This window comes from Phoenix dactylifera, unplaced genomic scaffold (assembly GCF_009389715.1).
Source record: "Phoenix dactylifera cultivar Barhee BC4 unplaced genomic scaffold, palm_55x_up_171113_PBpolish2nd_filt_p 000076F, whole genome shotgun sequence".
Lineage (NCBI taxonomy): Eukaryota > Viridiplantae > Streptophyta > Magnoliopsida > Arecales > Arecaceae > Phoenix > Phoenix dactylifera.
In genome coordinates this window covers 999,622-1,023,304 of record NW_024067675.1, presented here as the reverse complement: position 1 = coordinate 1,023,304, position 23,683 = coordinate 999,622, and the positions used below count along the sequence as shown (strand labels likewise).

The 23,683-nt window shown below is 36.4% G+C and overlaps 1 protein-coding gene across 9 annotated transcripts; it reads right to left on the bottom strand.

Moving 5' to 3' along the window:
* Positions 1-380: 380 nt before the first annotated feature.
* Positions 381-23,683, bottom strand: LOC103706638 (arginine--tRNA ligase, cytoplasmic-like). Of its 9 annotated transcripts, none has more exons than XM_039116222.1 (21): positions 23,321-23,683; positions 23,197-23,253; positions 22,053-22,096; positions 21,095-21,176; positions 17,056-17,175; positions 14,644-14,780; positions 14,311-14,386; positions 14,045-14,146; positions 13,740-13,955; positions 12,835-12,915; positions 10,569-10,652; positions 10,265-10,369; positions 8,697-8,875; positions 6,712-6,796; positions 6,252-6,453; positions 5,985-6,054; positions 5,428-5,497; positions 4,740-4,829; positions 4,540-4,608; positions 1,486-1,584; positions 381-659 (listed from the first exon to the last, which is right to left on the bottom strand). In XM_039116222.1, exons 1-21 carry the CDS (start codon positions 23,666-23,668, stop codon positions 549-551), a joined length of 2,427 nt encoding a protein of 808 aa, XP_038972150.1. In that variant the 5' UTR covers positions 23,669-23,683; the 3' UTR covers positions 381-548. The 9 variants fall into 9 exon arrangements, with proteins under 9 accessions (XP_038972150.1, XP_038972156.1, XP_038972158.1 ...); XM_039116228.1 differs by having other exon boundaries at positions 17,056-17,171; positions 23,321-23,527; XM_039116230.1 differs by lacking the exon at positions 23,321-23,683 and adding an exon at positions 22,949-23,016 and having other exon boundaries at positions 23,197-23,286.

The following is a 23,683-nucleotide window of genomic DNA, read 5'->3' as shown; positions in this document are numbered from 1 at the left end:
TCTCTCTCTCTCTCTCTCTCTCTCTCTCTCTCATTCTCTTTGGTCTGTCCAAACTCCAGAAGTATGAAAGTATGAAGTATCAAACTTGGATCTCGTTAGGTTCAGCAGCTTCCTAAGCGAACTCCAGGAATAGTAAAAGCTAATTTGCTCACCCACCAAGCATTTGATCTCGGCTCCACGTCGAGTACTTTTACAGACAAACGAAAGGAAGCACTCTCTCTTTAGCTGCCAGCTCCGCATAGCAACATCGAGTCATCCCGAATCCCGCTGCCGAAAAAAAAAAAAAACTTTTTTTCTTTTCCCCTTTTTTTCCCGTGAGTTTTCTGATCCAACGTGCAAGAGGGAAACACAAGGAGGAACGGGCCAAGTCCTTGTGACACTTCAAAAGAACTGCACAACTACAAAATGATTGCAATTTCGAAAATAAAATACTTGTTATCTTGCATAAAATCACTCTTGTGGATGGCTACAAAAAATTGTATAGCCCATGGATATCAATATATTGAACTCGGACCTTTATCTAACTGACAGCCGATAAATAAACAATGTCATATTTTGTAAACAGGTGTAATTCCAAGAAGATAAAAGCACTTCCTCATGACCACAGCCGTTGCCTCACATAACAACAATCTGCTTGTTTCTTCGGCTGAACCAACCACCTGCCAATTACCACAACTCAGCTATTACGAAGAATACTTGTTAGCAACAAATAATATTCTTAACATGCACAATGAGTCTCACTTTTTATCCTAAAGTACACAATAGGGGGAACTAGGGCCTTACCAATAGAATCAGTTACTAGTACTCTTAATCTTTTTTTCTAAGAATTCTTTCTATTATAGGAAATAAAAAATATTCTAAAGAAACATTTTAGTTAATATTTTTTAGGCCAGCCAACGATACAATCTGAATCAATCTGACATAAATGTATGGATAACTTCATGACTTCTCCCTGTTTTTACCATCTTTCAGCTGCAATCAATCTTACATTCTCTTCACCATTGTCTCTGCTTAAGTTTCATTCTTACCGTTGATCACCTTCTTCCCATCCCGTTAAATCCCTACTCTGTCTGTAAAGAGATCATCAAGGTTTACAAGAGGGATGGTACCTTCCACAAATAGCTCACAGATAAAGCATTGTTCCTCCAAGTAGTCCTCGCACACCAAAAATATCTTCACTAATATTTTGATCACGAGTACAACGTTGCATCTAAACGAATGCTGAGGTGGATACTTTGGTTGGATAGAGGAATAGATGTATCATCATTTTAGATATACCTAGGGTGATCCTATTTTTTGCTTATATTCAACAAGAAAGATTTGTTCAAGTGCGACAGGAAAGCTGAAGCTTTCCTTTGCTATTTCATCAAAAAAATAAACAAATATGTTCTAATGACTTGAGGGGAAGTGAATTGCATGAATAAAAACAATAATTGGAATCATTACTGCATGCATGTTACAAACAGCAGACAGAAGTAAACATACCGGACATCTGCTATAAAATCCTGTGAATTTTTCAGATAAGTTGTACAGGTACTCGCACAAAATATTTGGTAGGAGATTGGTGCAAGCCTCTTCAACAACCTGCAATAAAGTAAATAATGGCATATTTGCAACCATCAGAAGCTGAAATATCATCCCATAGTCATAACAATGGAACATTGAAGAAGCAAGTTAAACAAGCACATTATGAAGGGCTAAATCCATGACTGCAGCATCAAATTTGGACATTATGGTATCATTTAATAAATATGGAGTACCATTTAAAAGATCGTATATACCAGCAGTAATAAGAAAATGGAATTCAAAAAAGATTTAATCATGGTAATGGTTTTAAGAGAGTTCATGAGAAAGGCTTTGTTTAAACATTGATTTACAAGATTTATCACCTCTATAATGAATAGACATTGGACATTATATGGTGTACTCCTTCAGCCAGAAAGGAAAAGAGTGCATGGGCAAGTGAAAGAAAGGTGATTTATGAACTCCACTGATCATGAACTGTTTCTAGTCTATAATTTCAAACAGTTCAAAAATGGTTAGAGAAAATGGCATCTTTCAATTTTCAAATTCCTGTGTAAATTTTAGCAAACTGAGACCAGCTATTGCACGATGGTAAATTTGGTGCAGTCAATATGTTTATCATACACAGACAGACAAGTGTACAGATACTCATTATAAAACAACCCTGACTGCATCGATGTTAGTCACGCATGCACAATCCGACACAAATGGCTCTGTTTTATGCAGAGGTGGAGCCCGCACTTTGCTTAAGGGAAATCAATAATTTTCCCTTTCTCCTCCCTGGAGGCCTCAAAGAATTAGACATTGTCACTAGGTTGTAGAAGAATTAGACATTGTCACTAGGTTGTAGAAGAATTTGTACAAATAACAGTATGGAGAGATGTTTTTAAATGAGAGGTCACTTCCACACAGATACCATTTGAAGTTTCTTTCTAGCTCCACAAGTGGTTGCCGGGCCTCAGTAGGGTTGCAACTTGGGCTGTTGGGTTGAATAGAAGGCTAACCCAAATCAACACAACCAAATCTGTGCTTGGGATTTCTCTAAGCCCAATCCAATCCCATGTAAGCTAAATTTAGGTCAGGTTGGGCTAGAGGATTTAGAGGATTTTTTAAGCTGGGAGCTCCGTCCGGTCTCCTATTCCCAAATGGAAGAGGCAAGAAATCCATTGCTGGCCAGAATTCCAGGATTTTTTTTAAGAAAAAATGGCACAATCTACCATGTAATCTAGAATTTTCCCAATATATTGTGCAAAGCTAGAAGCAAGATCTCTTTTCCCTATGGGATAATGGACGAAACAAGATCTCTCCATTTCCTCCTCAAGAACACCTACAAACTGGACCATTCTGTCTGCCTCATAAAACATATTTTTCTCTCTATATATGGATATATTCTTTCCTGTTCATATCATGCTCTTCAATGAGATTAATAGCCATCCATCTTCATACCATGTGCATTGTATGTGCCAAACATCACCATGAAGGGAAATATGATCTTATATCTGAAGCTTAAATATGCATACAAGTCCTACTCAGAGAGCCATGAAGGCTGGCTTCGCACGGCTGGCCTCCAAAGCGACCCCACCCACCACGAGAAAAAAAACATGGAAAGAACTCCAAAAAGGAAAATAACACATACTCTCCACTTCAGACACAAACAATGGGTTGGAATCAAATATCACGATTGCATGCGACGCATAGGCAACTAGGTAAAAATCTAAATTATAGTCAGTAAGATTGCAAGAGATTGATCTAGCCAACAGTATCATTGATCAGACTGGATTTGTAAAATAAAAATATATAAGAATTATCTATTTTATAGAGAATTTGTAAGAAAAATTATATATCGATGTAAGATTATGTTACATGTATTGATATTTTTAAATATTTTAAACAACAAAGTTTTGATAATATCCATAGAATAAACTGAAATATTTCTTTTCTATCATAGCAAAAAGATTGATTTTTACAAAGAATTAATAAAAAACATATAAAATACGTTGCTTTTATGATGTGAACAAGTTTTAAATATGTATAATAAAACATTATAACAAAAGAAATGAATGTTCTCTCAGCTGCTTGAAATAAAAATTTCTTGAAAGAGAATTTTAACTGGCAATGCTATTCCCTCAATCATGTAAAGTACAATAGTCATTGCATCAACTTTCGCCACAAATTATTAATCATGATTGCCTAACACAGGCTAGAACACTGCACATAATGAAACAAAGCCTGATGTTTTCCACTCCATCCTAGAAGTGTCCATGCTCATTTTCACCCTACCATAATATGGACAATTCACCCGTCATAAAGCCCCTTTTGTTTACTTATGTTGCTCATACTGCTCATGGACTAATTGAACTATTTCTCTCACCAAACTGTGTCGTAAAGGTATATCTCCAATCAATATAAGGCTTAAAAGCCACCTGTTCCTTTGCATCAGTGCAACCATAAAAACAGAGCTCCTTTTCTTTTGGTTGTAAACTACATTGGCCCTAAATAATACTCGAAAATATTTCCTGGCTTCAAAAATTATTAACCAATCATGTGAGATAAAATTTAGGTTTACTTATGCAAGGCTCAAATAGAGAGGGGGTCCCAATTCTTGAGGCTCCTGCCACAACAGGGTCTAGAAAAGGTGAAAAATACGCAGCCTAACCCATGTGTAGAAAGGTTATTTATGTGTTTCAAACCCATGACACGTAGGTCAATGGCGTCATCTTACTGTTGCACCAAGACCTGCACTCATATCTCAAATAAAAATGATATCTGATATTTTATTATATATCATCAACAAACAATATATCTAAAAAAGAAAAATAACTAAAAGTATATATACGACTTAAATATTATAATTACATGGAAAGGCACTTAATAGGTCAAAATTTAAGGTTCTCCCAACTATTTTGGTTCATTTAAAGATAAACAATGGCATCTAAAAAGACAATAAGAACTGATGAAATTATAGGGACTGAAAAACAATATATCATTTCATTCACACGTCCATACTATTTGTACCTCTGCAAATTTAATGAGATGAAGTCCCAAGATACGCTCATCTGGTTCACCCAGCACAATATTTCCTGTCTGCAAACACCAGTATACGCCTAAGAAAACATTGCAAGATATACGGCATATCAAAAGCATCTGCCGTTACAGTTTTAAAGGATGAGGGAGCAGCAATAGTTACTATTTCACAAGTTTAACAGAAGACTTACTTTCTTTAGCTCTTCTACATCTCTACCAGATTTCCTTATAATGGAACAAATGCGTGCATGTGCATACAAGAGATAAACAGCAGTATTTCCCTGCTCAAGGATGAAAATGGTAGGTAAACGATTAGTCAAGAAAGAAGAAGGTAATTTCCCACAAGCATTAAATTTAATAGTTATCTGCTTCATAAACCAAGGACCATATACTCATTGGAATACACAATAACAAAGAAATAGGCAAATTATTTATAAGATCAAAAAGCGGGAGCAAGTTCAGAGAAGCACAGGAATCCACAGAAAAGAATGTGGCGCTGGGTGGATGTTTGACAGTAAGATCGCATGCAACAGAGAGAGAGAGAGAGAGAGAGAGAGAGAGAGAGAGAGTGAGTGAGAGTGAGTGCCCACATGGCATTTCAGTATATTGGTATATTTTCAGAAGTTCTTAGTGTAGAAGATCATGAAGACAGCACATACACATGGACAAACTGCTTCTTGCCAGGAAACGAGTGTATATAGAATATTTTACACTGAAATACATTAGATCTTCTATGTAATGTAATGAGCACACAGCCACCACCCATAGGAATCAAATATAATAACCATCAACCGACAGATGAGAAAGTCGAGAAAAAAAAATCCAATGTTATCTAAATTACCTGCCCAAATGATCAAAAATATGAAGATAATACTGTACCTTATCATTTAGCATCTGATCAAAACTAAATGTATAATTAGTCAGCCGATTGTTCTTCAGATCTGCATATCTGTTTCGAGATGAAATTGCACTAATATCAAGATGTGAAGATAATTCAAGCCAACAGGAATTGAGATGCACTGTCTGTTAAACTTTGCTCATCAACCCAAAATACTATAGCCAACTGAAAAAAGAATTGGTAAAGCACTAGTTTCTAAATCTTGTTTTCCCAGCCAAAAAGAAATATCCTTTCATATCAAAAAAAATGGTAATAAGGAGAATCCGCATCTAGCATCATGACTGAAAAACAAGTCTGTGATATTTCCATTAACAAAGCAATTTGCTTACCAACTGAAGGTTTAAGATGCTTTATAGAGATTGTGTTCAAAGCTTAGAGACAACTTGCAAGAGTGCATATTCATATACTAAACAGGTATAAGTGCAGCAACTGAGAAAACACGTTGAGTAGCAACGTGTAAAACCTTTGCCAGCAGGATTATCTATCTATAGAGGACAATTGAAGCTAGATGTGCAAAGACAAGTTCTAGAGAGCATACTTGACAGCGCCATAGCCAATTGCTTCAGCAGTTTTCTCAAGCTCCTCGTCCGTCCATTCTGCAATTTTACCTGATCCAAGGTAATGAATTGTTATATACCACTCATATATAACTTGTAAAATAATTCCAACATGCTTTGATCGTACTTGATTAAGCATCCAAGAAAAGGATGGTTCATACTGGTAAGAACTAACTGAATTTCAAGGATTCGTAAAAAAAAGCCAAATAATAAGCCAAACTGAAGAATAAGCCAGGCTATCTTAATACCATTCTCCTTGAGACGCTTCTGAAGTTCAGTTTTACTGCGACTTTTAGCTTCATCGAGTAACTCTACCAATCGAACAACTTCTGAGCTGCGAGTTCGAAAGCGCTTGCCATCTGATCCAAGAACAAGACCAAACCCAACGTGGCTTGCTTTAGGATATAAATTTCCATTGGAATCTGGAAGCCAACCAGCTCGTCTAGCAGCCTGAAATACAGGATTACAGCATAAGCATTATGACAACCATTCATTTTAGTTTATCAGGAAAAAGTAATATAATCTTTACTACATAACTAAAATGAAACTTAAAGTTCATATCTAAGCATTAAAAGTAGACAGCTCACTGAGGATACTTACCAGTACTAAGCTGCAAGTGAGGAGAATAAAAAGATGATAAATTATATTACTAAGATGGATAAAAAGATATTATCATTGGCTACAGAATAATGAATTCATGATACTCACACTGAAAAACATATCAAAGTGCTGTGACTGACCAACATCTGTTACATATATTATCCAATTTGCTTTCTCAATGTTAAGACGATACCTTCAAAAGGTTAGAAAGCAATGTCAAATAGCCATCTTGACCATACATACAACTTCAGATGCACATCATGAATCAGATGAAAACTAGAAAGTTGAATGAAATAAAATAGACGTGTCATTTTCATGTAAAAGCATTAAAAAGATGGAGCATCAGTAGAATAAAAAAATGTCGATCCATGATAATTCAGCTAAAATGGACAAATCACAATTGAAATTCACCAAGGAATTAAAGCAATCCAGTCAGATATGTTACAATAATATCTGGCAGAAATTAACATGAATCAGCAAACAAACAGATGCACAAGTTAAAAAACAATCACAAGTACTCCACAAGTTATACTGCGCAAGAACTATCATTCTAGAAAGATAGTGGTTAACAAATAGACACATGCATTAGGTAGGAACCAAAAATAGTGCCAGAATCTAGATTATCACCAAAAGCTAAACACCTATGCATTTCAACTACCAAAAAACATCTATGCATCTATACTACAAAATATAAAGAGAGAATTATAGTACCTGGAAAAAGGATATGACCAGCAAATTACCAATTTAAAAATTCACCCTTCTCTTCCCCACCCCAAACAAAATAAACGGGACAAATAAGAAAAAGAAAGAACCTCACCAACCAAAATGTCTAAAATAACAAACACCCAGAAAGGCCAAATCCAGAGAAAAAAATCCTAAATGGACGTCAAAGGGTTGGCTGCACAAAAGTCCCTGTCTGAAAGCAAAAGGGGCCTTAATACAAATCAGTTTTGTGCACCATGGCTATTTAAAAGGATCATTAAGCACTACAATCTAAATAGGAGCCTTGAGATAAGGGAAAAAAATCCTTAGAATAACTTGAGTAAGATAAGAGTGGTGAGATTTGACTGAAATGGGATGACAAGAGCCCCAACAGAATATATGTCCAACAGGTACAAGTAAACTAAATTGAACTGAAGCAACGATGATGCTAATTTTCAACAACAGAGGAAATCCTGAGAGCCCTTCAAATCAGCTCGAGCACCACTGGTGGCTTGTGACCATGAGAGGCTAGAAATAGCAATCACAGTCACCATAGAGACAGGCAATGAACACTTTAAGTGCCAATAAAGCACTGATGACCAACACCATCATAAAATCATCCCCTAAACAACATTCAGAACCCTATAGTTCAGGCTAAATTTAATAATTTTCTTTCAACTGTTACAAAATAGGCGATTAGGTTTATGTGGCAATACGATGGAACTGGTGATGGTCTAACTTGGTGAAAACACAGCCACAAACTCAAATTACTCAACAAAGAAAATCACAAATAAGTAGTCAGCCTCTAATGACACGTCTTTGAGGTTTTCTTAAAGTTTGTAAGAAGAACCCTAGGCTCATTTACCATGCAACCAAAGGAATAAAAGTTGGAACAAATAAAAACCTACTACAGGTGTGCTATCTAAATAGGGATTCAAGCCCAAAACTTGCATTTGCAGAAAACCTGTGCCCCATGAAAAATGCAGCATGCTTAAGGAAGCATGCACAGAGAACAAGACTGATGCAAGATCTTCATATGAAAGTCATATAAAGAATAAAGAATTTATATAAACAGCAAACTAAACATGTCTCTCACAATGTTTAATAGGATGCATACTACTAGACCTGCCCTAACAATACTAAGTGGAATCATATGATGCTCAAAAATATGTATACTAAACAAGTACGAGTAATACAGACAGAATTTATCAAGCGTCTATAACAATACTCATGGATACAGACATGATACATTGTTCTTTGGCTTGCTTGATACTCTAATCTTAATTATAAAAACATTATTCTAACAAACATCTAGCCATAGTTTATTAGGCTAAATAGGAAGAAGGGGTACAAACATAAAACAATTGTGACTGATTCTCAAACAAACTAACCAAAGAGCAGCTAAATCAGTTGAGGCATAGTTGTATCCTCCATCTCTCTTAACAACAATCAAAGGGATCTGATGTCCTTCAATGAATATCACACGTGCACCATCACTTTCCTCGATCAACCCTTTATTAGACAGTTCCTCCAAAACACCTGGAATATAAGGATTATAAAAGCTTTCCCCCTGACAAAGAAATTAACATCTTAGATGTTGCTCTACCAAATGAAGCATAGCATGGAATAACAGAGACAAAAAAGAATATAAACTTTTTACACGTCAATGACAGAACTGTTCTTATAAATGGGTCAGGTAACACTCATTTCGGCTCCTTAATAGTGTTAATGGGAAGGGGAGAAAACAATTGCTTCTTCAATTAAGCAGCGTGCCTGTAAAGGGTATGTTTGTCGTATTAGAACATCCAGGTAGCAAAAGTAAATGGCATCCTGATTAAGGTAGATGTTATTCATGCCAGCCTTGACGAGTATGTTTCTGATTTCAGAAGGGGAAAAATAAACCATCACTTCTATTTGAGTCTCCATGTATCTGACTTTATTTAATCAATTAAGCATGCATCTAGACATTATATTACCATATTTATAATGATGAATTTCATTTTTATGAAGCTTGCTACAAGCACAACATAATAAAACAAAAGAAACAAAAGATCTAAAAACAATCATGAGCATAAACTAAAAGACAAAACATGTCAAAATCCTGATGTGGGAAATCAATCAACAGGTACTCTTAAAAAACTCCAATTAATAGTTCAGGCTACACCAGTGGCTAGGTTTCTTGCAGCACTAAATATTCCTTCCAATTCATGTATCAGGTTTACATGTTTCTTTGCAATTTCTACAAAAAGACAAGGTAATTTTTGGAAAACAAAAGGCATCCTTCGAGTAAATATCTCCAAGGCCCCTCCAATATGGCAAGTCCGTCCAAAACATAAACTTGATCTTAAGATCACAAACTTCTTCATGTGAGCGTCACATATGCTCCAATTAGAAACCTATTGATCATATGCAAATAATCATGTCGAAATCCAAAAGCACAAATGTGGTCCAAACTCCAAACAACTCATAAATATCAATGCGCATACACAACAACCAATAATCATATTATCAATAACTATTTTTTGATATTTTTCATAATCAACTAAGCAAAATTTGAAAGCAAGCCAGAATTGCACAAAAAAAAAGCAAAAAATTCCTTAAGTTCAACGTAAGCAACATTAAATAAATGATTTTTTTGCATATCACACTCAGGATTTTATCAGGATTAGGTATAACATCTCCCCTTTTTCCTCTTTACAAATCCATACTAATAAACTCAAATTGTATATGCAACAGTCCCACTAAATGACATGGCCATCCACTCATCTGTTAGAGTTAACCTAACCACAGGGGATTCTTGCAAATACAATCAAGTTTATGTAGGTTGATTTGTATATAAGGATAAGAGGAGGTCTTATACATAATATTGATAAAATCCTGGGTGTGATATGCAAAATTCCTAAATAACAAGATACTTTCAAAAGACAAAGCCAAGTAGTTCATCTCTAATTAAATATACCTTTTCCTCCAAATGAACCCCAAGGCACTGATACACCAGGTCAAATTCCTTCCTGCTTATTTCACATATTTTTTTCCAAGCATCTCTATATCTGGCCTCCCCACCCTGTGATACAACAGATCAAGCAAATAAGAAGATAATTGCAATCAAATAAAGACAACAAACTCCAACGAATAATATTATTTTGTCATACAAAAATCCAAAATAGAAAGCTTCACAAAACAAATTGTGAAAATTGTAATGCCTTCTTATTAACTCATATGGCAAGCAGTATCATGTCGCATAGCAAAAGCAAAATGTTCACCTGCAATCGAACCACTGCCTTTTGTGCTTTTTCCATGAAAGTCGAATCATCATCAAACCTACGTTTTGATGCCTTATAAAATTCCTGACCATCCAACGAGAAGAACAATCAGAGGATTCATAAGTCAAGACTGTAAAATACAAACTTTTAAATTGCTCATTGATACAATGGCTGAGTATGCATCTTGTTATGCAAACCAGGCATTTGGGCCAACATTTGTATAACAAACAGTTTGCTTAATCATTGTAGGCTTCTAAAACTAGTTAAATATTTTTTGTTTCTCTAACAATAAGTTTTACAAGAAAAAGGTGGTGCAAGTGAAAAAATAAAAGAAAGCATATGTTTCCATTATTCCATGAATCACAAACTTGCACTATAAGAAAAATAACCTAAACTTGGACCCACTCTTTGGCATCACTAAGATTGCAAAAGGAATAAACCAACCCAATATTGAACCCCTGAGGACCTAAACTTGGACCTATTGGATCAAAACTAGCATGCACAAAAATTAACCAAGCAAGACTATAAGATTTGGGCACCAAATAATATTTGACACAACACAGTTGAAGTAGAAAAGGAAACAAAGTGGACATGCTATACTACCTCTCTCATTTGCCAACTGGACCAAGTTAACTGTGATACACCATGTGCAGTCATAAAATATTATTACTGTGCACAACAGAAAGGTATTATGTTATGAAGGGCAGACAACAAGAGTCTCTGCCAAGATGATGCTATACCATTTCTTTATGTATCTCTTGTTCTAAACAACTGGCCAACTTAAATCAGTCCATAAATAAAAGTGCCAAAATCAAAAATTAGCCCTAACTTTGTTCATCATTTAATGACCCTAAGTCTGGCAGCATACACATAACCAGTTTCAATTATTTACTGTATCCAGGCTTGATGATATTACAGGATCATTTGAAACATTTTGCAGGGCAGGCGGGGAGAGGGGAGGATGAGGGGGAGGATCTTCAAAGGTCCAATTTCTCTACAAGCTGCTTTCGGTGTACTCTGCATAATCAGGAAGTATAAACACCCAAGCACATCCAAGTAAAATTAGAAAGTTTCAACCAATTAACTTAGGTGAATCAGAATTAGTTCATATTTATCACCGGATGCAGCAAAAGAAGTTATTTTCTCAATCAAAATGCTTGGTAGAACAGATTCATAAAGCATAATATTCAGGGTATATACAGCAGCAAGTGATACCATATAATTTGGCTGATGAAGCAATTATAAAAATGGAATTAGCAGAGGCACACAGCATAGAACAAAGTGTCTTTTGTCCCTAATGATGCACTTAAATTTTATATAGAAACCATGCAGCATTAAGACATACACATTATTATTCTTCCATTGTACATGTATGATGCTCATGCAAAGACGAGTTGCTCTAAAAGTAGAAATGTGATGAACCAGCTCTCTAACTGCATGCCATAAATGCCATGGTACTAAAAAATGTCATGTAAGACATATAAGTCAGTAAATCACAGGGGTGACACCTACATTGCTAATATATGTAGTTTTACTATCCAGATTTTCAGCTACAAATTAAATCAGTTAAGCAAATCGAAACATTGATAAATATTTACTTAGAATGTTAATATGAACGGGCAGAGAAACAACACTCTTATATAGATCAAAGCTCATGCTAAAATACCAATCACAATGGTAGGTGTAAAACTCAGAAGGATGTCTTGAGAGAAGTGCTAACAGTAAGAATACTTAAAATTTTGTTATGAAAATAAAGTCTTCTTCTCTCAAAAAAAAAGGCCTTTTCACTTATCTCAATTTCTCGTATAAATGCAATAGAACTTTTTTAACATCATTATTAAACTAAATACACATATAAACTTTAAATGACTTCTAAATCTCCACTCAAGTATTAAAAAATTATGACATTAATGTGTAGTAACAATGGAACCTGAAGTGAAACTTCTCGATATGGTTATCATTATTGGTGGCTTTTATTAGAATACCTAAAATATAAAGGAAGCAGTGCAATATTCATGCAGTTTCACCATGACTAACATTCTACATCCTCTTAACTAGATTCAAAATTCACTTTCCTATTTCAACCAAAGCATGCATGCCACGGAAAGCATCACTCAGCTATTTCATGGATGTGCTCTAGAAGGTATACAGGTGTCTGAAGCAGTATATGATTTGAAGGCATGGCCAGATGTCCAGAACCACATAAAATAAAATTTCCTGTCAGAACATGAAACTATTATAAAATCCATATGACTTCCCAGCTCACCTGGAGATCACCTATGGCTTGCTCACCAGCTTCCTCCCAGTTTGGGAATTTATCGAATAAATGTTCAATCAACATGCCAAACTGTAGAAGATTAGATGGACAAATCAATCAGAACTATTACGATCTCATAGTTATGATTAGAAATGAATTAATGTGCGACAAATTGGTATTCATAAATCATGCTGACAAAATGACAAGAATAATCATGTTTTCTTACTGACAAAGTTAAGCAAAGAAAGTATCTCAAATATAGCTGATTTCAAGTATACACTTAAGGAACTATGTGTTTCCAAATATTTTATAGAAAACCAAATGACACACTAGAAGCTACAAAATGTATAACAGCACTTGATTTTGCCATATATTTTCCATGTCCCACAGTTTTTAAACAGCATGCACATAAGACATGCCAACCAAGTCTTCAATAAGATAGCACAACTTACTGTTCCATGAGTAGCAACTTACCAGATTATCCATGAAAATATGAATATTTTATATGTAGACAAAAAAAAAAGATTAAAAAGTCAAATGAATTGCAACAATGCAAAAACATCCAGTCTCGTGCTGATAATTAGATTGGTCAGTTTCACCACAAGGGTGAAGGCCTTGTTGAATTCAAGATACTTTATACAAATTGATTTTGCATGTGTAGTGAAATTATTTATTATAGGCAAGAAAAAAGGAATCAAAAAGAGTCCAGGATGAAGAACAAAAGAGATGAGAATTTGATTTGAGATTAAACAGTTGGTGCAAATATGGTATCATCATGGAACAAATGCATTTGCATCAGAGAGAGATGTCAATAAGATGGCAATGCAAGAGACCACTAATCAAAGATGTTTTTCAAATTAAAATACAAGAAGTTAATCTCCATGAATGATATACTGAATCTCAAAAAGGTTTACCTGTGTACCCCAGTCACCCACATGGTTTCGTCGAAGAACCTCGACATTTGAGAACTCCAACATGCGAGCAAGAGTATCACCAATTATCGTGGATCTTAAATGGCCCACATGCATTTCCTTCGCAATATTCGGTGATGAGAAGTCCACAACTGCCTTGGGAACTGATAGAATTGGTGCCCATGTCCCAATGCCACTTAACAGCATCTGTTGTATACTCTGTACTAAGAAACTTAGATTTATCAAGACAAGTAATAAAAGATAAAGGTCTAAATATATACACATTATTTCAAATTTGTCCTTCTAACCTGAGCTACCCATTTGTCCGACAAAACTATATTCACAAATCCAGGTCCTGCAACAGAGGTGGACTCAATAATATCTGATGGAGGAAGATTTCTTGCAATAGCCTGCAGAAATATAATATACAAAGAACTGAAACGAGAGCAGAACAACCAACACCAATATTAAAGGGGAAAAAAAGAAAAGAAAAGCTATATTATAGTCACATGATAAAACATAATCATTTTATAAGTCATATATGTTGATTCTGCTCAACAATATTAAGTAGCACCTGGCCAACAGAATTGGGATTTTTGAATTCTGTCGACTTTCCTTTTATTCTTGACCACAGCCCCATCGCATTATTGCTGCATCAGAGATAATAACAATTTACCATCATTTATTGATCAAAAGTAAACCCAGAGCATTAAACTGACAAATTCCATGTTACTTACAGCAATGATGCCACCGATGATGGGGCAGTAATTTTAATCATAACTAGTACAGTTAACAGTTAACTTGATCATTTCCTAATTAAATATTTTGTCAGATTAATCAAATAGAATGTCTTTAGTTTGAATGGCTGGATTTATATAGCGTGAAGATCAAAGGGTAAAAATTGTACCACTGATAGTCGCCAAACTTTGCCGTGCAAACTTCAACCAATGGCTCTATATTTGGCTCATCTGGGACTGTTGCACTAAGGGATGCTTTGAATAATCTTGACAGCTGCTGTTTGACACTTCCAGCTCTATCTCCACCCTGCCACATACATGACCAGCCAAGTGGAAAATCAATGTAAGCCATTGTCTTTAAAGGTGGTCTACAAGTAAACTTCCAAAATGAATTCAGAACTTCAAATATCTGCAAGGTTTCCCAACATGACCCATTAATCAAAAATTTAACAGCTATTATATGCAAAACTTGGCATCAGATGACAATAAGAAGCAATCAAAGTTGATCGCTTCGCAAAGTCTCTAAGAAAAGAATCAAGCTAACAGACAAAAAAAAAATGGGAAAATTATACATGCAGGCATTATGCATCATTCCCTCAGTTCTCATGCTTTCAAGCAGCCAATGTTCATTGCTTTGCAAAGTCTCTAAGAAAAGAATCAAGCTAACAGACAAATAATAGAAGTAGAAAAATTATATATGCTGGCTTTATGCATCATTCACTCAGTGTTCATGCTTTCAAGCAGCAATTTTGATCAAAGAATTAAAGCTCCATAATCTACAAATAAATCCAGGACATGCTCTGACTTGTAAATTGGAAATTTGAATGGAGACTTCTTAAAGACAGCTCCCATCAGATTAAATTAAACAAAATTAAAAGCAAGTTAATACAACTGACAACAATAAGTATGTAATTAGTCTCTAGTATACAATGATTAACAATGGGCTATTTTCTGAAAGCAAACAGGAAAACGAAACTAAAAGCTAACTGCAAAGCAACATAACAACTCTATGCATCAGCATGTTTTGCTGGCTGGCTCTTTCTTTCTTTTCCCTTGAGGGAAGTATCTAGTCTCTGAACAGATGCAGAAGAAATGAACAGCTTAAGCAAGGATTTTAGCAGGGAAAAAGAAAAACTGGCACGAGCGGTCTAGAATATGGTGCGTGCTTGCTTTTGTAAGAGACATTTTCCTCAAATTCACTCATAAATGAGTCTGTCAAGTCCTTGTGGCACAAAAAAAATTCCCAATTAAGCCCTCATAATATCTGGCTGCTTGTCCCTCATTCACTTATCATAGTTTCAATTCCAGGATTACGATTTAACCATTTATAGCCATTATTAGATAGAAATAACTCAACATTGAATCTTTATTGATGATTATAAGCAAATTAAAGGCTCCCAGCACAAAAGGATATTCTCCTTCCATAAGATTTAGAGACACAACTATACAAAGGCTTATTGTTTTCAACCTAGCTAAACAAAGTGTATATGATTTTTTTGGTTCTCTATTACTCATTTAATGAAAGAGTGTGTCATTTCCTTACCTTGACAAGCTAGTCTCTGATTCCTTCTTCGTTCAACAATAATTTAAGCAAATTACAAGTACAAAAAGATAAATACATAGGGAAAAATAACACTTTAAAACAGAAATACATTCTACTTATGGAACTCAGACCCTGCAATAACATGCAGCAGGTACTCTTGAATAAGGTTTATCCATGGTGGTCAATATTAGAAAAAATATTGAAGGGTCACAATCCAAAAATCATTCGGTTTGAAACTCACGAGTTCTAATTTATTCCAGATTTCTTGCAAAGGGGTTGCTACAACTGCCTATTTGAACACTTCAATCTTCTGGTGGTTTCCATGTTTTGCAGAAACAGAAATGTGTTCTGTCTATGTAAATCGGACCTTGTGATAACACATGGCAGGTACCCTCTAACCAGGTTTATCCATGGTGGTTAATATTAGAAAAATATTGAACGGTTATGATTCCAAAATCATTCAGTTCGAAGCTGACAAGTCCTAATTTATTCCAGATCTCTTGCAGAGGGGTTGCTACATCTGCCTACCTGAACACTTCAATCTCCTGGTGGTCTTTATGTTTTGATATAACATCCTCTTTAAAAAGCTTCATAACTCCCCCTTTGATTTTTTTTGTTTAATTTTCTTTTCCCCGATATTGGCTTTGTCTTACAGCATACTTTGTTTATTATTTTGCTGTTAGATGAAAGAACTGATCACATTTGAAGTAGATTCCTTTTTTTTCCAGTGAAACTAAAGCTGCAGGCGAATAATAACCCATACAAAGAAAAAATGGGAGTCCAAAAGAAACTGCTTCCGAAGAAAGTAGGAAGCTATCAATTTAAAGTCCTAAACTAGACCAAAATAAGCTATCAGTTATCCATGTTTTCTAAGTTCATCACCACCATATATCTGAGCTCGAACGCCCTTGGAAACAAAAGACCAAAAAAAAAGAAAACTTTTAAACCAAAAGTCATAAAAATAAAGTATGAAAATATCCTGGTTGAGCATTCAACCAGAAGAATCAAAATCAAGTCATGGTTGGCACAAATCACTCACATCTTTTGCTGCCTGCCCTTGCAAAGGAGCAGAACTGGAAGCGTCACCGCTCATGGCTAATGGCAATTCTGTCTTCTTTGTCGCAAGAAATCTCCTAGAAGGCGCCCTGTAGTAACCTGTCTAGTTCCACCAACAAAGCACCAAAAGAATCCAATTAAAACTCAAAAGCCAATCAATCTGGATCTTATTTCGGGAATTTAACAGTGAGAATCAAACGAGGGTCACTCCAAGGAAGATGACGCCAAAAGCAGCATTCTAACCAAAATTAACTCAAGAAAACCCCCACATTCCCTCTAATTTCTGAAAAAATTCCTCAAGAATCAGGCGAAGTAACAATAAAGATCAAGAAGACAAGACAGCAAAAGAAGAGGAAAAGAAGGGGAGTTTTCTTGGTGGAGAGGAGAAGAAAGAAGAGGGGAGAAGGTCGTTTTTACCGGAGGGAGCGAGGGGGCAACGGCGGCGGAGGGAATGGAAGGAACGGGATGCGGAAGGGAAAGAGTGGAGCGCTGCCGTCATCGTTTAATATACCCTGCCCACTCCTAATCCTAAATGGGTTTTGGGGGATTTCTGTGATTTATTACTAGGTTTCTCGGTTCTCTTGGTATCCAACTTATTAGGGCCATAATGTGCTCCTATTTTTATGTGGACCAAAATGTTCGAGTGCTGCTGGGCCCGATGATTTGAGAGGGACCCAATTGATGGATTCGACCCATCAGTATGGACAAGAAATGCAGCCCGGCCCAGGGACCAAGGGATTATATATGTGGTTGCGTCAAAAGTGAGTCATGTTTGGAAATAGAGTTAAGATTCTAGTAATCTAGGCTCTCATAAAAATCTAATTGTCCATGGAATTATATCTCAACGTGAATCAAATACTTGGATTTTTCTATGCTGCTTGACGCCAGTGATAAAAAAAGGAGGGGGGGGGGGGGGGAATAGTATTAAAAATATATCATAATTTAATGATATATATTATATTATAATAGATTACTAATCATATTATTATCCTATTATTATTAAAGGATAATTTTAAATTATGGTAGAAATATATTATTATTTTTTATATTTATATAATGAAAATATTTAATATATTACTCCTATTTACCTTATTTTCCTAATCAAAATAATTATTAGTATTAAAAAATCTATTATAAGTATAAATAAAAATATTAATTCTATAATGAAAAAGAACATATTTTTATAAGATTAATAATTTATAGGAGTAATAAATATATTTTTATAGAATGTATTAATAATTAATATATTGATAAATATATTAATATTTTATTATAATATATTTTATGTGATTAATAAATATATGATAAGGGCTACTAAAAATAGAATATGTGACAAAATTATGGAGCTATTATAGAAATTAGCATATTGACTTATATTTTTTATTCATAAGAATTAAAAACACATAAAAAATCCATCTAAGATATATCAGGGGTATTTGTGGTATTATGTAGTCGGTGATCTTGGATCTCCGTACCATACCAAACAAGTTACTCATGAATACCCGAAAATTTTTAATCACTAGACCATGGCCTACCAAACACATTGATCTTAGATCAATGGGAATCAAATCACCCCAGCATTCGGATCACTGGAGATCTTAGATCACCGAGGTGATCCTGTTGGGGTTACCAAACACCCCCTATAAGGCACAATCCTTTCCACTACTCAACCGATATGGGACTAAGTCCGGGGCTCCCTCTTCTCTCCAACTTCGGTCCACGCTCATTGCGCCATTTGTTAGAGCAGAAAAAGGAGTTGCGTCCCGACAAGAGGTATTGTCCACTTTAGAGAAGGACGCACGTGTGCGCCGCCTTTGAAGGCAATATTTTCCTCACGGTTTTGCTCTTTAAAAGGCGCCTCTCTAGGAAAAGGGGTATGCTCCTTATAAGGTACAATCCTTTCTACTACTCAACCGATGTGGGACTAAGTCCGGAGCCCCCTCTTCTCCCCAGCAGTAACGGCTCTCACATTATACACTTGGTGATAATTATGCCAATCGTGCAGTTATTGGCCAAGCAATCATAACTATTGCCGAGATCATGGCTACATGATTGATAGACATTAATCATCTTCCAACGAACGGTCTTTTAAGATGTGCGTGGTGCGTCTTTTCTGCTTGATCGGAGCGGGACCATACTTCTTCGGGCAATACCGAGGTTAATGTTCTCAGCCTCAGGAAGAGCGCTCCTGCAACCAGACTTGTGAAGTGGGACGGCTCGCGCCAAATATGATACACAAACTAGTTGGCCACCTATTCTTAGCAAGCCTGGATTATAGGCCTGTCCCAGGCTCAGGCTCGGCTCGAGGTTTTCAGACTCAGGCGGGTAAGATAGGCTTTCTCCTTTGATCAGGAAGCTGGTGTAGAGATCGGTCCGCTAGTTCACGCAAATTCGAAGAAGTTATCACAGACAAGCCACATGGACATGTGATTGGAGAAGTCAAACACCTGGTTTGCCAAGATTTCGTGATCCGCTACCGAACCTATTCCAATTCCCACAATCCAAGCGCTATATATAAAAAAAGAGTACCGAAAAAATAATTTGTCCTCCAAAAAGGGAAATATTGAATGAATAGATCGTAAATTCAAATTCTGAGATTTTGGTATTTACCCAAGGATAACTATAATGTCCTGAAGTTCTTTGTAACGTTGTGAAGTTTGCTTAACTCTTTGCGCAGTTTCATAATGTTCCTCACCAACGATTCGAGGTCGTAACATAGTTGACGTTGAATCGATGAATTTCATGAGCCGGATGGAGTATACGGAGCCTTCGATTCGGGGACTCCGTACTTCAACACCCTTTTGAGAATTTTGGATGGTCATGAGTGTTGACTAGAGAAGCTTGGGCTCGGGCTCAAGCTCAGGCTCTGGCTCAGACTCAGACTCGGGCTCGATACCAAGCTCTGTATTGGGCTCGAGCTCGGGCTTGCTTGGCAATGCAAAGGCTCGGGCTTGAGCTCGTAAAGTTCGTTTCAATTACGAGCTCAAGCCCGAGCCCGAGCTCAGGCTTGGGCTCGATAACAAGGATCCAGTATTATCTTTGTGCTCGGGCTCGGGCTCGATAACAAGGATCCAATATTATCTTTGTGAGCTCGGGCTCGATAACAAGGATCTAATATTATCTTTGTGCACGAGCAACTCAGCATCATATATGGCTTTCCAAAAGAAGGAATTTCAAAGCATGGAACAACATTTTTTTTCCGCATATATCACAAAAGCAAGCAAATACAGGGAGAGCATTTCTGTATGTCCCAACCATGCCACGGAAGGGATATAGCGTCAATTACAACACTTTTTGGCTGTGAAATTTGTTAGAAATCGAATCGTGATAACTTTGCTTACTGACCCTTTAATCTCATTCAAGTTCATTTGACGCAGAGGGCTTAAAATAGCAGCCATCCAGCGTTTGGATATTTACAATCCAAGAAGGAGAGATGTTGTTGGTCATTTAGATCAAGAAAAGATGGCAAAGCAGAACAACTAAAGAGTAAAGCAGATAGCTATTGCTTTAACATCCCCGTGCTCAATCAGGTTCGAATGAGCAAAATGAATTCAAACGGCCATACTCAAGTACTAGCAGACATAACTTTCAATCTGATACTGTAACATAAAATACATTCGAAAAGAATCTAGACGATTCGAGCATTGATCAAATAATGTGTCACTTTCATACCGCTCATACAACAATAAAGAAGCTCGGGTATTATACCAAAAACAAGAAGGTGCCTATAAGATAGTCCATCAAACTTTTTACAAGGGTAAGTAGCATTTGTCAAGGCAACAATTAAGTGCCATGATTAATCAAACAAATCACTCATTGGAAATATTTGCTGAATGTAGCAAATATAAAGTTCCCTTTGAAACCTATTAGATGTCAGGACTCAAATCCAAGTTGTCTGCAAGTCAAAATTTAAAGGCAGATGGCAAACCTGTAACTCGGCTATTTACCAAAACAAAATTCCAGTATCACTAGCAACCTACACAAACTGGTCAAGGAAATTACTCCACCAAACTGCTCATCACCTTAGCAAAAGAACATGTAGTTGCGCACATTGGGATGCAATTGTGGAAGTTCTGGAATGGCAGACAGTCCAGATGTGGTTCCCTGTTATGAGAATAATGAACCAACCAATTCATAAGTAATCACAATAAACATTGCGGGAAAAAAGAAGAAAATTAGGAAACAGCAAGCACGGTCACAGACAAAAAAGAAAAGAAAATGAAGGAGCTGTAATACCTATCTGACATTTCTTGAAAAACATAAACAACCAATCAGATTACATATTTAGTACATAAGCATGCCATACAAAGCCTATTCAAGGCCAAAACAAAACCACACAAAATAACAATCAATCTAAAACAATACCCCAAATCATATTTGGAACCCATCAAAATTTGGCATTGGAGTAGTTCATCATTAAAGATCAGTGCCATTGAGAAGAAGAATTTGTGCTCAAAGCAAGATAATGGAAGAAAAGCAGGAATAGCACAAAACAGACATAAGAAGCAAGGTCAGGTTTAAAGGATCAAACACTTAGTAATGAACCTGAGGATTTTTTTCATTTTGGAAAGAGAAACAAATTAAAATCGGATATCAGTTTGCAGTTTGTTTTTCATTTCATGATCCAGATTGATTTTGCTTAGGGTACTATTCACACATGCACACATTTGAAAGAGAAATTCACATCTAGTCGCCTACAGAATTATTGCCATGTTATAGGAACAAATGTATGAATAGTATAGAAAAATGGCATGCATATTCATTGAAATACAATGTTATATACAATGGCATGGACCTTGATAAACTTATTCTCTGAATTTAGAATGGATTTTAATTCCTTGAGTACAACAAAAAAAGGTGATACAGACAGAAATTGAAAACTTGTTCCATGAAAAATACTTACTCAGCAGTCCTAATGAGAATGAAAAGAAATTACAGAATTAAAAATAAATAAATGCAAGCAAAATAACAATGAAATACCTCTTTTCTCTTATCACGCTTCCTCTTGACCTCGTGAAAGGTATCTGAAAAGGCATTGCACTCGTTACCACCTAATTATACCAGATTTTGAGTAGCATACAGGCACAGACATACAAAGGCACATGCACACACACATGAACGCACGCATACAGAAATGCAGATGCACAAATATTTATACAAAAAAATGCATACATATAAGGTAAGGTGACAGCAAGAAAGCAAGAGAGAGAGAAAGGGGGGTGGGTGGGAGGGAAGGAGGGAATATAACACATGATTACCCACACATGTACACACAATAGTAAAAAGTCCCTTACAGACAAGAACATTGACTGACTGTATTCAGAGAATAAAAGGCAAAAGGGTAGATTATGTGAATAAAATTAAGAACAGAATAAGAGGTGCATAGATCAAGATATGCCTATCCATCACCACTTAGGTAACTTCACCTATTCCAAGATGACACTTTCATGACCTGAGTTAAATAGCAAATCTTAAAGAGATGAATCCCTAGACAATCTAAAATCTAATATATTTGATATAGCAATACTTTGTTCATCAACCAGTCGGGGGCAGCGGCAAGACACCCTTAGAAAAGTATAAGCACTATCAAATCCACAATTTACCTAACTAGTCCAGCAACTTCAACCAGTTCAAATTCATGAAGAAAAACGGTATATAAAACAGCCAGCAGTATTTGATCACAGCCATCAAACCAATGGCATATGCATAACAAAGCTGCACTGTTCATTCCATGGCACTGGAGTTAACAGATCTGCCATTGAAATCAGCTTACGCTAAACATCTCTAAACAGCCATTGATGTTAACAGGATTGGCTCTTGCCTATATAAAAAAGTATAATAAACTAAACAAAGATGAAGATGGATAGCTGACGAACACTGCTCGATGACCCAACTCCAAAAGGGTCTCGCTTTTCCTCCCAGACCACTAAGATCAGCCGCGATCCTATCAAGATCGAGACTTTCAGTATAAGCAGATAAAACCCTCGATAGACCAACAAAACATACGCACCAAAACCTCCAAATCTCGTTATGGAAAGTTGGAAACCGAAAATAAACGATAAAAAATGTGTTAAAAAAAGTGAAAAGGCATCAATCTCCTACAACCCCAGAAACACAAACATACCCACAGTTCTGATCTCTGTTCTCCGATTTCCCTTCTTCTTTCCAACAGCCAGCAAAGCTACGAAGATCGCAGAGGAGATGGAAAAGTTACTTCACTCCTGAGAAGAAGAAGAAGAAGAGATTACCTCAGCTAGGGCAGGGGATGAGCGACGAGTTCCGCGGGGAAAAGGCAGCTCAGCGCTGGAGGTGGTTTTGGAAGAGACAATGGCAGCACCGGAAAGAGAGGGGAGAGCGAAAGCTAGGGCAGACGGAGAAGGAGGTGGGGACTGGGGTCCGGGGAAGAAAGGTACTCGAAGGTGGGCAGCGCCGCAGCAAGTCGGGGAAGGAGGATGGTTGGAGCGGAGGGCCTTGACCCTTGGGTTGGAATCGTTGGATGAAGGGTTTCTAAGTGATTTCGACCGTCGGATCCCGAACTCATTTGGTCGACCGTCGGATCCAAACGGATGAGAATGAACTAATTGGCACCAAGACATGTCTAGTACTCAACG